This window comes from Ascaphus truei, chromosome 19, assembly GCF_040206685.1.
Source record: "Ascaphus truei isolate aAscTru1 chromosome 19, aAscTru1.hap1, whole genome shotgun sequence".
Classification (NCBI taxonomy): domain Eukaryota; kingdom Metazoa; phylum Chordata; class Amphibia; order Anura; family Ascaphidae; genus Ascaphus; species Ascaphus truei.
In genome coordinates, this window is record NC_134501.1 from 888,268 (window position 1) to 902,166 (window position 13,899).

The 13,899-nt window shown below is 42.4% G+C and overlaps 1 protein-coding gene across 1 annotated transcript in view; it reads left to right on the top strand.

The window, feature by feature from the left end:
- NETO2 (neuropilin and tolloid like 2) overlaps positions 1 to 13,899 on the top strand; it is a 55,337-nt gene that overhangs the window by 379 nt on the left and 41,059 nt on the right. The window contains exon 1 of the mRNA XM_075576275.1: positions 1 to 380. This exon is cut by the window's left edge and continues 379 nt beyond it. Within this exon, the coding sequence (XP_075432390.1) occupies positions 275 to 380 (106 nt within the window). The 5' untranslated portion in view covers positions 1 to 274. The remainder of the gene's footprint in view (positions 381 to 13,899) is intronic.

The following is a 13,899-nucleotide window of genomic DNA, read 5'->3' on the forward strand; positions in this document are numbered from 1 at the left end:
CATCTCCTCCTGCACACAACACAGACCCCACACAGCCTACAGGGGACAAGTTGTGGTGCCTGTCAACCAGTGTCTGCAGAGGAAGGGGTCTTGGCATGGTGAAGGGAGAAATACAAAATAACACTTACAGTGCAGGAGAAAAGATCAGAATCCAAAGGGGATCCTAGAAAGAAATCCTCACTTCTCTTTCAGCTGTGGATCTCTATGGATTGGGGGAGAGGAAATATGTGTGTTGGTTGGAAGAGCTGAGTCTTTGAAATTGGATTTTTAATGAATGTCTTTCAGCTTCAAGCCTGTCAGACTGACACATGCTGATCAACAACTTGGATTAGCAAGAGAATCAAACATGTTTCTAGAAAAATTCTACTTTGTACTGAAAGGTAAGCTTGGATTTAATTGTAAAAAGAAGGGTAAAAATGGTCTTCAACAATGCAACATAGATGTTGAGGGTCATTGTGTAATATTAGTGTTTAAACATGTGGTACATGCATTTTATAGGTGATACTTAATACTGAAAAGTGAGATTATTGAAAAATGGCTAAATAAAATGCTATTAAAGTGTAAATTAATTAGATTAATTATAGTAATATCCCTGTAATTGGGAACATGCACCCAAGTTTAACAACGTCAAAATATAGGACAAGCCCATCTTTTAAAATCAAGAATGAAAAAGTAAATGATCATTTTAATTGTGAGAACATTTACTTAAAGTGTAACTGCATTTTCTAGAGTCCTGATTTCATGATCCACGGTTTCTGATGGCCATTTACAATATTAGCATGTATGGGTAGCAGACTTGTGTGAGAGGACTCGGAAATGAGGGATGTCTATGGTGATAAGGGGCGGCTGAGATGTATGTGCCCTGGTGCATCCCATCCATGCATTATTCCCCCATAAACACCCCACTTGAATACAGTAACAGTATCGAGTATTTGGTCTTAGTTGGCCCTCTACTGGGAAGATGAAATATACCTCTCAGCTAATATGTAACACTGAGGGAAATGAAGAAACAACTCAATAAGATGTACAGATGCAGGCGTGCTTCCATTTAATTAAGACAATTAAAAGCAAAGCTTAACGGAGATATAATTTTAATAGGACATGTGGGCAATTTATATTCAATGTACTGTACAGGTTCTGTGTTTTATACTTGTAAGTTTATACTGAGCCCATTCCTGATATTCCTTCAGACCCAGGATAATTATTTGGTTCTGTGTAGTATATTATTTCTGTTGGATCCCTTTTTGATCTGTATGGCAATTCACTGGTGAAAGCTTAATGAGAGCAATATGCTTAGGGTCTTATAGAAAGCTCTTTACATCATCAGCTATACATACTGTACTTGGATAAGTGTCAAGAGAGCTACTAGATACTTTTTGTAGAAATTGGATCAACCATGTTAAACAACATCAGGCACACATACACATTAGTCTTTATTAGCGGGTTATCTCTGTTACTGAAATGTACAGTACTTTCACAATAAGGATGGTGGGAACCATAGAGACTTATTACAGAAAGAGGAGTCCAAAAATATGTATTTGTATACTGGTGCCTGCTGATTTCGGTGGGTTTTTACACTCTTCAAAATCTGTCCATAGATCTCCAAATAAGGTTCTGTTCATTACTGTTCAATATTGCTGCTACTGCTTCATCTCTGTCATCCATATCATACAACACCCACAGATGTCTGCCTAACTCTCCCAAATACGCCCATGAAATTCACAGGACAACTTGCCCTTTCCACTTACCTTTTGGAGTTACAGTTTTACAAAATATGTATTACACATTTAAGTGGAGTCATCACAAAAGTAGTAGAGGAAAATGGAATTCCCCAAAGAAAACATAATATCAGAGATAACAGGTGTAAAGTATTAGCTTGGGAGATGGCATGTGTTGTGTTTGTGGACAGTTTGTACTAAAATCAGTTATTCAATGGGGTAACACCCATACCTGGAGTGGCCAACTCCAGTCCTCAAGGGTCACCAACAGGTCAGGTTTTAAGGATATCTGTAAGAGACGTGTTCAGAGGTACGCAATGGAGACCGTTTTAAGGGGAAATTAAAATAAGGCTTTATTGTCATTTCCTTAAATAGCACAGCAAACATATGAAAACAACAAAACAACAAACGCCTATCCCTGTGTAAGGGCTAACTTACTTACCCAGTCCCTATCTGCAGGTCTGGTGGGATAATCCCATTACCACCCTATTCTCCAAAGTTTCAAGAGATACCTTAAAGCAGATGGGCCCTTCATGTCAGTCCCTGGTACAGACGAGACACTGAGTATTCTAAAGCTTGCCTTAAACTAGCCCGGTTACATGCTGGGTACATGCTGTGTGTAACCTGGCTAGTTTAAGGCAAGTTTAAGGCATTTCTGCATTGACTAATGACCCATCGGATTAACACAGCAGGGGTCCTTGGCAGTCCCATTCAGTTTGAATGGGACTGCCAGGAACACCCGCTGTTAATCTGATGGACCATTAGTCAGTGCAGAAATGCCTTAAACTTGCCTTAAACTAGACCCAGCATTTACCTGGGTCTTTTTGGCGATTGCCATTGGTTTGTGTTAGAATAACTGTTGGCACTACAGTAGGATCCTGGGTCCCCCATGTCCAAGAATATAGGTCTCTGGGTGTCTTTATCTCAGCACAGCCTTTGTGCTCAAGACAGTGTCTGTGTGCAGGCTTCTCTGCTTTCCTGTGTCAGCTACAAATGTCACCACAGGAATATCTCCTTCCTGTCTCTGGATTAGAGGCAAGTCTGTTAACAGGGATAAGACCCTGTTACAATATCCCTGCACTTATGTTAACCTCTGGACAAGGCTACTAAACTATATACCATAAGATACCATAACAGTTCTCTCCTAAAATATTTAAATTTACTTTCCTTCCATTAAAAGCCCAGTTCTGCACTCCATCCCTATATATTTGATCCTGATACACTCACTAATTTTGCAAATCTGTGCACAACAAAACAGAAGACTTCTCTGAGAGGTCATGTAATGGGGCAACAACGTTTCAGCCTTTGTAAGGTGGTGTTCTTTCCCACAGGACTGTATGGTTCTTGAGAATCTCCATAGAGAATCGGCATTCCGATGCAAAAATATTTCTGCATTTATTTTCCATGTTAAAAGCACACCGCTGCTGACAGCATTTCTTCCTTTAGAACAACACCCCCACATTATACTGCAGAAAGCTGTAATCAACACTGTGGGCCTATTCTAGTAGCTCCGATAAGTGACTTATCAAGCATTTTGGGCACTTCTCGAATGGGTTTGCAAGTGTAGCTTTTCAGAAAGCTTCGATAACATGCCAAACTCGCTTGAGAAGTGCTTCTTCTCGATCGGTAGTGCTCCAGCACAGACAAACTGTGCGGGAGCTCAAAATATCAAACTCAAAATATTGAGCAATTCTAGTAGCTCCGAGATTCACATCACGGCTGCAACTCGCAGGTTCTGATATTGCCAGATGGGATCCTCGATGTGACAGAAGAAAAAAAATATCACATGGAAGCTGGGAGTCTCCAGAGCTGACACACATTAATTTCAGCTCTGGAGACCCTGTGCTTCAATACTATTTTCTTAAAATCAAACAAAAACAGTGTGATCACATGTAAGAGCTGTGCTGGGGGATGCAGTTCTCTCTGTGCAGGGAGATTGCCTGTAAGAGCTGTACATGGAGATGGAGCTTTCTCTGTGCAGGGAGATGGAGCTCTCTCTGTGCAAGGAGATGGAGCTCTCTCTGTGCAGGGAGATGCAGCTCTCTCTGTGCAGGGAGATGGAGCTCGCTCTGTGCAGGGAGATCGCCTGTAAGAGCTGTGCAGGGAGATGCAGCTCTCTGTGCAGGGAGATCGCCTGTAAGAGCTGTGCAGGGAGATGCAGCTCTCTCTGTGCAGGGAGATCGCCTGTAAGAGCTGTGCAGGGAGATGCAGCTCTCTCTGTGCAGGGAGATCGCCTGTAAGAGCTGTGCATGGAGATGCAGCTCTCTGTGTGCAGGGAGATGCAGCTCTCTCTGTGCAGCTCTTACAGACGGCGGGCACATCGCAGCGGCAGAGCTTAGAAAAAGGCTGAGATAAGGACACTGCTATCCCGATCGGTATTGGCATTTTCCTACCTCACGGTTTCTGACTTACGATAACTCTTTCTGATACCGTGATAACACAAACGTCAGACCGTGAGGAAGGGTCCTGACAAAACGTTCCATCTGGCAGTGATAATATCGAAGCTAATAGAATAGGCCCCTATGTGTTAGATTTACAGAACTATGTGATCAAAACTACCAGAAAAGAACAAATCTTTTATTGACAACTCCCACTCTCCTGTGCGTCAGGGTTTATATGAGGCGTTCGTTGCTTTCATCAAAGTGTTATTTACACTAAGAAATACTGTATGAGAACTAAAGAGAATGACCGGAAAAGCGTGTAGGTTTACTGACTCTGCACGTCTGTAACCAGGCTCTGCACGTCTGTAACCCGGCTCTGAAAGTCCATAACCGGGCTCTGCACGTCCATAACCGGGCTCTGCACGTCTGTAACCAGGCTCTGCACGTCTGTAACCCGGCTCTGCACGTCTGTAACCCGGCTCTGCAAGTCCATAACCGGGCTCTGCACGTCCGTAACCAGGCTCTGCACGTCTGTAACCCAGCTCTGCACATCTGTAACCCGGCTCTGCACGTCCGTAACCAGGCTCTGCACGTCTGTAACCAGGCTCTGCACGTCTGTAACCCAGCTCTGCACATCTGTAACCTGGCTCTGCAAGTCCATAACCGGGCTCTGCACGTCCGTAACCAGGCTCTGCACGTCTGTAACCCAGCTCTGCACATCTGTAACCTGGCTCTGCAAGTCCATAACCGGGCTCTGCACGTCTGTAACCGGGCTCTGCACATCTGTTACCCGGCTCTGCACGTCTGTAACCGGGCTCTGCACATCTGTTACCCGGCTCTGCACGTCTGTAACCAGGCTCTGCACGTCTGTAACCGGGCTCTGCACGTCTGTAACCGGGCTCTGCACATCTGTAACCTGGCTCTGCACGTCTGTAACCGGGCTCTGCACGTCTGTAACCGGGCTCTGCACGTCTGTAACCCGGCTCTGCACGTCTGTAACCCGGCTATGCTGGAACGCTGTGTAATGCGGCACGCTTAGGCTTAAAGAGTCCATGTTAAAATGGATATGAAGTAAAATGTGACAGTGAGTGGTCATTTGCATGTCATGTCCCAGAATCCCTGGCTGCAGTTGCAGCACTGTATGCTGGGAGATAATGGGGAAAGACCTGTCTGAGACGTGTGAATGTGCTCACACATGGTATTTTTATTTGCTGTATTAAGTGTGGCAAACTAGTATTGTTCCTGCGTTATTTGGCTTCATGGACTAGAGATGCTTTGCTCCAGTGCTGCTGCGCTGACACCATTGAGCGGTTAGGAGTAAAGAAAAGAGATGGCACAATATCCTAATTGCATCAGTTTAGTTCAGCAGGTTTCGGTGGCAATAACCTGAACTCCTATGAGATCTGCACCAAATGTAAAGAAACAAGATTAAGAATCTTCATACATACAGTATGCGCTGATACAAATTGATGCAAATGGAACGTTTTGCTCCACATCCTGGAGCAAATTGCACTATTTTGACACATAACCCCAATATGGACGAAGGCTCGTTTAGCAGGAAAAAAACCTGAAGGTAAAAAAGTATTTGCGTGTAGCGCCTCTTAACATCACTTTATCAAAGTGTTTTGTACAGCGGGCATCGGTTGGCAACTTGGGGGGTGTTAAGAAGTTCAGTATTGTTGCGTATCACACAGGTATGCTGCATTTCCATGTATTGTTGCGTATCACACAGGTATGCTGCATTTCCATGTATTGTTGCGTATCCTACAGGTATGCTGCATTTCCATGTATTGTTGCGTATCCTACAGGTATGCTGCATTTCCATGTATTGTTGCGTATCACACAGGTATGCTGCATTTCCATGTATTGTTGCATATCACACAGGTATGCTGCATTTCCATGTCTTGCGTATCACACAGGTATGCTGCATTTCCATGTATTGTTGCGTATCACACAGGTATGCTGCATTTCCATGTATTGTTGCATATCACACAGGTATGCTGCATTTCCATGTCTTGCGTATCACACAGGTATGCTGCATTTCCATGTATTGTTGCGTATCACACAGGTATGCTGCATTTCCATGTATTGTTGCGTATCACACAGGTATGCTGCATTTCCATGTATTGTTGCGTATCACACAGGTATGCTGCATTTCCATGTATTGTTGCGTATCACACAGGTATGCTGCATTTCCATGTATTGTTGCGTATCCTACAGGTATGCTGCATTTCCATGTATTGTTGCGTATCACACAGGTATGCTGCATTTCCATGTATTGTTGCGTATCATACAGGTATGCTGCATTTCCATGTATTGTTGCGTATCATACAGGTATGCTGCATTTCCATGTATTGTTACGTATCACACAGGTATGTTGCATTTCCATGTATTGTTGCGTATCACACAGGTATGCTGCATTTCCATGTATTGTTGCGTATCACACAGGTATGCTGCATTTCCATGTATTGTTGCGTATCATACAGGTATGCTGCATTTCCATGTATTATTGCGTATCATACAGGTATGCTGCATTTCCATGTATTGTTGCGTATCACACAGGTATGCTGCATTTCCATGTATTGTTGCGTATCACACAGGTATGCTGCATTTCCATGTATTGTTGCGTATCACACAGGTATGCTGCATTTCCATGTATTGCTGCGTATCATACAGGTATGCTGCATTTCCATGTATTGTTGCGTATCACACAGGTATGCTGCATTTCCATGTATTGTTGCGTATCACACAGGTATGCTGCATTTCCATGTATTGTTGCGTATCACACAGGTATGCTGCATTTCCATGTATTGTTGCGTATCACACAGGTATGCTGCATTTCCATGTATTGTTGCGTATCACACAGGTATGCTGCATTTCCATGTATTGTTGCGTATCACACAGGTATGCTGCATTTCCATGTATTGTTGCGTATCATACAGGTATGCTGCATTTCCATGTATTGTTGCGTATCACACAGGTATGCTGCATTTCCATGTATTGTTGCGTATCATACAGGTATGCTGCATTTCCATGTATTGTTGCGTATCATACAGGTATGCTGCATTTCCATGTATTGTTGCGTATCACACAGGTATGCTGCATTTCCATGTATTGTTGCGTATCATACAGGTATGGTGCATTTCCATGTATTGTTGCGTATCATACAGGTATGCTGCATTTCCATGTATTGTTGCGTATGACACAGGTATGCTGCATTTCCATGTATTGTTACGTATCACACAGGTATGCTGCATTTCCATGTATTGTTGCGTATCACACAGGTATGCTGCATTTCCATGTATTGTTGCGTATCACACAGGTATGCTGCATTTCTATGTATTGTTGCGTATCACACAGGTATGCTGCATTTCCATGTATTGTTGCGTATCATACAGGTATGCTGCATTTCCATGTATTGTTGCGTATCACACAGGTATGCTGCATTTCCATGTATTGTTGCGTATCACACAGGTATGCTGCATTTCCATGTATTGTTGCGTATCACACAGGTATGCTGCATTTCCATGTATTGTTGCGTATCACACAGGTATGCTGCATTTCCATGTATTGTTGCGTATCAGACAGGTATGCTGCATTTCCATGTATTGTTGCGTATCATACAGGTATGCTGCATTTCCATGTATTGTTGCGTATCTCACAGGTATGCTGCATTTCCATGTATTGTTGCGTATCATACAGGTATGCTGCATTTCCATGTATTGTTGCGTATCACACAGGTATGCTGCATTTCCATGTATTGTTGCGTATCATACAGGTATGCTGCATTTCCATGTATTGTTGCGTATCACACAGGTATGCTGCATTTCCATGTATTGTTACGTATCTCACAGGTATGCTGCATTTCCATGTATTGTTGCGTATCACACAGGTATGCTGCATTTCCATGTATTGTTGCGTATCATACAGGTATGCTGCATTTCCATGTATTGTTGCGTATCACACAGGTATGCTGCATTTCCATGTATTGTTGCGTATCACACAGGTACTGCACCGACACACTTTATTCGAGCAAATACCCAGTATGTACCTGGCAGATACCTGGAATGCGCCGCTCCTCACCTCTGACAAGCCCCGTTGTGTTTGCCTTCCCAGCCTGGGTTCATGCCTGGCTGACGGGCGGCTGATCTGTTAAATGATAATGATTAGGATTTAATAGGCTGCAATGCTTCGCGTGTCTACCAGATGGCATAAATTCATGAATTGTAATGCAGTATATATATATATACTGTGCAGTATTGCAGCCAGAGGGAATAAAATGCTTCAATCCCTGCCTGGAAAATAACCCAATGCACTCGGGCAGAAAACAGTCACAAACCTCAATACACCCGGGTATACCCGAATTCGTGGGACTAGCCGAGCTCGAATAAAGTGTGTCGCCAGTGTATGCTGCATTTCCATGTATTGTTGCGTATCACACAGGTATGCTGCATTTCCATGTATTGTTGCGTATCACACAGGTATGCTGCATTTCCATGTATTGTTGCGTATCACACAGGTATGCTGCATTTCAATGTATTGTTGCGTATCATACAGGTATGCTGCATTTCCATGTATTGTTGCGTATCACACAGGTATGCTGCATTTCCATGTATTGTTGCGTATCACACAGGTATGCTGCATTTCCATGTATTGTTGCGTATCATACAGGTATGCTGCATTTCCATGTATTGTTGCGTATCACACAGGTATGCTGCATTTCCATGTATTGTTGCGTATCATACAGGTATGCTGCATTTCCATGTATTGTTGCGTATCATACAGGTATGCTGCATTTCCATGTATTGTTGCGTATGACACAGGTATGCTGCATTTCCATGTATTGTTACGTATCACACAGGTATGCTGCATTTCCATGTATTGTTGCGTATCACACAGGTATGCTGCATTTCCATGTATTGTTGCGTATCACACAGGTATGCTGCATTTCTATGTATTGTTGCGTATCACACAGGTATGCTGCATTTCCATGTATTGTTGCGTATCACACAGGTATGCTGCATTTCTATGTATTGTTGCGTATCACACAGGTATGCTGCATTTCCATGTATTGTTGCGTATCATACAGGTATGCTGCATTTCCATGTATTGTTGCGTATCACACAGGTATGCTGCATTTCCATGTATTGTTGCGTATCACACAGGTATGCTGCATTTCCATGTATTGTTACGTATCACACAGGTATGCTGCATTTCCATGTATTGTTGCGTATCATACAGGTATGCTGCATTTCCATGTATTGTTGTGTATCACACAGGTATGCTGCATTTCCATGTATTGTTGCGTATCACACAGGTATGCTGCATTTCCATGTATTGTTGCGTATCACACAGGTATGCTGCATTTCCATGTATTGTTGCGTATCACACAGGTATGCTGCATTTCAATGTATTGTTGCGTATCATACAGGTATGCTGCATTTCCATGTATTGTTGCGTATCACACAGGTATGCTGCATTTCCATGTATTGTTGCGTATCACACAGGTATGCTGCATTTCCATGTATTGTTGCGTATCACACAGGTATGCTGCATTTCCATGTATTGTTGCGTATCATACAGGTATGCTGCATTTCCATGTATTGTTGCGTATCACACAGGTATGCTGCATTTCCATGTATTGTTGCGTATCACACAGGTATGCTGCATTTCCATGTATTGTTGCGTATCACACAGGTATGCTGCATTTCCATGTATTGTTGCGTATCACACAGGTATGCTGCATTTCCATGTATTGTTGCGTATCACACAGGTATGCTGCATTTCCATGTATTGTTGCGTATCACACAGGTATGCTGCATTTCCATGTATTGTTGCGTATCTCACAGGTATGCTGCATTTCCATGTATTGTTACGTATCATACAGGTATGCTGCATTTCCATGTATTGTTGCGTATCACACAGGTATGCTGCATTTCCATGTATTGTTGCGAATCATACAGGTATGCTGCATTTCCATGTATTGTTGCGTATCACACAGGTATGCTGCATTTCCATGTATTGTTACGTATCACACAGGTATGCTGCATTTCCATGTATTGTTGCGTATCACACAGGTATGCTGCATTTCCATGTATTGTTGTGTATCATACAGGTATGCTGCATTTCCATGTATTGTTGCGTATCACACAGGCATGCTGCATTTCCATGTATTGTTGCGTATCACACAGGTATGCTGCATTTCCATGTATTGTTGCGTATCACACAGGTATGCTGCATTTCAATGTATTGTTGCGTATCATACAGGTATGCTGCATTTCCATGTATTGTTGCGTATCACACAGGTATGCTGCATTTCCATGTATTGTTGCGTATCACACAGGTATGCTGCATTTCCATGTATTGTTGCGTATCACACAGGTATGCTGCATTTCCATGTATTGTTGCGTATCACACAGGTATGCTGCATTTCCATGTATTGTTACGTATCATACAGTGATGCTGCATTTCCATGTATTGTTGCGTATCATACAGTGATGCTGCATTTCCATGTATTGTTGCGTATCATACAGGTATGCTGCATTTCCATGTATTGTTGCGTATCACACAGGTATGCTGCATTTCCATGTATTGTTGCGTATCACACAGGTATGCTGCATTTCCATTTATTGTTGCGTATCACACAGGTATGCTGCATTTCCATGTATTGTTGCGTATCATACAGGTATGCTGCATTTCCATGTATTGTTGCGTATCACACAGGTATGCTGCATTTCCATGTATTGTTGCGTATCACACAGGTATGCTGCATTTCCATGTATTGTTGCGTATCATACAGGTATGCTGCATTTCCATGTATTGTTGCGTATCACACAGGTATGCTGCATTTCCATGTATTGTTGCGTATCACACAGGTATGCTGCATTTCCATGTATTGTTGCGTATCACACAGGTATGCTGCATTTCCATGTATTGTTGCGTATCACACAGGTATGCTGCATTTCAATGTATTGTTGCGTATCATACAGGTATGCTGCATTTCCATGTATTGTTGCGTATCACACAGGTATGCTGCATTTCCATGTATTGTTGCGTATCACACAGGTATGCTGCATTTCCATGTATTGTTGCGTATCACACAGGTATGCTGCATTTCCATGTATTGTTGCGTATCACACAGGTATGCTGCATTTCCATGTATTGTTGCGTATCTCACAGGTATGCTGCATTTCCATGTATTGTTGCGTATCACACAGGTATGCTGCATTTCCATGTATTGTTGCGTATCACACAGGTATGCTGCATTTCCATGTATTGTTGCGTATCACACAGGTATGCTGCATTTCCATGTATTGTTGCGTATCACACAGGTATGCTGCATTTCCATGTATTGTTGCGTATCACACAGGTATGCTGCATTTCCATGTATTGTTGCGTATCATACAGGTATGCTGCATTTCCATGTATTGTTGCGTATCACACAGGTATGCTGCATTTCCATGTATTGTTGCGTATCACACAGATATGCTGCATTTCCATGTATTGTTGCGTATCACACAGGTATGCTGCATTTCCATGTATTGTTGCGTATCTTACAGGTATGCTGCATTTCCATGTATTGTTGCGTATCACACAGGTATGCTGCATCTCCATGTATTGTTGCGTATCACACAGGTATGCTGCATTTCCATGTATTGTTGCGTATCACACAGGTATGCTGCATTTCCATGTATTGTTGCGTATCACACAGGTATGCTGCATTTCCATGTATTGTTGCGTATCACACAGGTATGCTGCATCTCCATGTATTGTTGCGTATCACACAGGTATGCTGCATTTCCATGTATTGTTGCGTATCACACAGGTATGCTGCATTTCCATGTATTGTTGCGTATCACACAGGTATGCTGCATTTCCATGTATTGTTGCGTATCACACAGGTATGCTGCATTTCCATGTATTGTTGCGTATCACACAGGTATGCTGCATTTCCATGTATTGTTTTATCCCCTTTTACTAGTCTCAAGAATCTCTGCTCATTCTTAAGAATCAAAAAGACTTGAAGAATAATTTGTGTCAAATGTAAATAAAAATAGGAGTTGCGGACACATCTCCATGTCTCAGACAGGCCTGCAACCCCGTCTTTCCCCATATCAAATGCAGGAAACTTAATTAAGAAACTCCTTGCATTGGATGTAACAGCAAACAGATACTTACATTAAAATATGCAGTGTATCAATACACACTTAGACCTCGTCCTCAGTGCTCACTGCTGAAGGCGCGCCTGTTGGCCTGGCGGCATGTGCACAGTTTAAAGCGGCGATCTGCGGTCTGTAGGGGAGTGATGGGATGCGTGGGGGTATGGCCATGATGTGGGTGGCACGGCCATGGCGGAGCATATCTGCCCTTCCATTGGCTGCCTACCGAGCACGTGACCGCATCGCGGCACGGGAAGACAAAATTCTTGTCTTCGCTGCTGGTGGACGCGCCATCGTGAGAGGGGAGCGCACACACAAGGAGCTACTGGGACCTGCCTGACCAGAGGTGAGTATCTGGTGTGACGCGCGCCACCGTGACCACTGGGGACCTGGCGTTAGTGCCTAGTGTAGATCCTATGGCTTGCTTAAATGCTTAAATGCTTGAAGTGTTGAAGGGATCCTCAGCCAATAAATTGGTAACAAAAAGATAAGCCATTCCAAGGAGCTGAGTTACTGAGATTACAAAGCAGCTCGGTAACTCACACACAACCCGCGGAGCAGAACTGATCTGTTCAGGTTTTACAATGCAAATGATATACATAAAACTAAGCGGATTCATATCTAAAGATAATCTGTGTTTGTTATTTCCAAAACAGGTGTTATAAAATGACTGTACTGTAAATCTGAGGTGCAAAGTACTACAGTATATGTAGCAATGCAATCATTCATTTTGATGGACTTTGCGCTGCTGAATTATGAAGTAGGGTGCACTAGTTAATTCTTTAACAATTATTTTAATAGGATGACCTTTCCAGATCATGAATGAAATTACCTTTAGAAATGTTGTTTTTATTTGGTACTTTCGTACAGCTTTTTTTTATTTTTATGTTTTACATTGATTGAAAGTTAGGGCCCAATTAAACATTCTAAGATGTAAGTGCATCATTAATTTCCACTAACCCTACAGTAATTGTTTTTGAATAATTAAATGCAATACTCATACAAAGCTTATTATAAATTAATTATAACATGGAATACTGTACTTACATCATTTTTAGTTTATGGAACTGTGCACATAGTACAATGACAAGGGGTTGACAGAATCTCTAGTTCAAAGAGCTTGCAATCTATTTTTAGCGCAAGGAACATGCCAGATATTGTAAGGAGATTGTATTGAACATTGAACTACATTTCCCACTTCAGAGATCAGTCATAGCTAGAATGCAACCCCTTTAATACATTAGCCTGTGAAAACTATTTAGCAGTATAATTGCAATAAACTACTTAAATGCTAACATACAGTCACTAAACTGATCTATCATCAATGGGACCAACATGCCAAGAGTATCCAAGAGAGAGATCTTTCAGTACTGTAGGGTCCTTGCTAGGTCTTTACAGGTGGTAGTGAGTTAACTTGTCAACACTGCAGGCTTTTCTGAAGTACAGTACAGGTGAGAGCAATGTAACATGTGTCTGTAGCATTAGGACATCGTGCAACTAGTCAAAGTAACCACTGAATACTATAGAAAAAAGTATATCATATTATATCTTAATATTGACAGAAGCATGTTTATAGTCCAACCAGTTTTCACATGCTCTGCAGTATGAGGAGTTTCCTAGTACAGTCCATGTATGAATTCA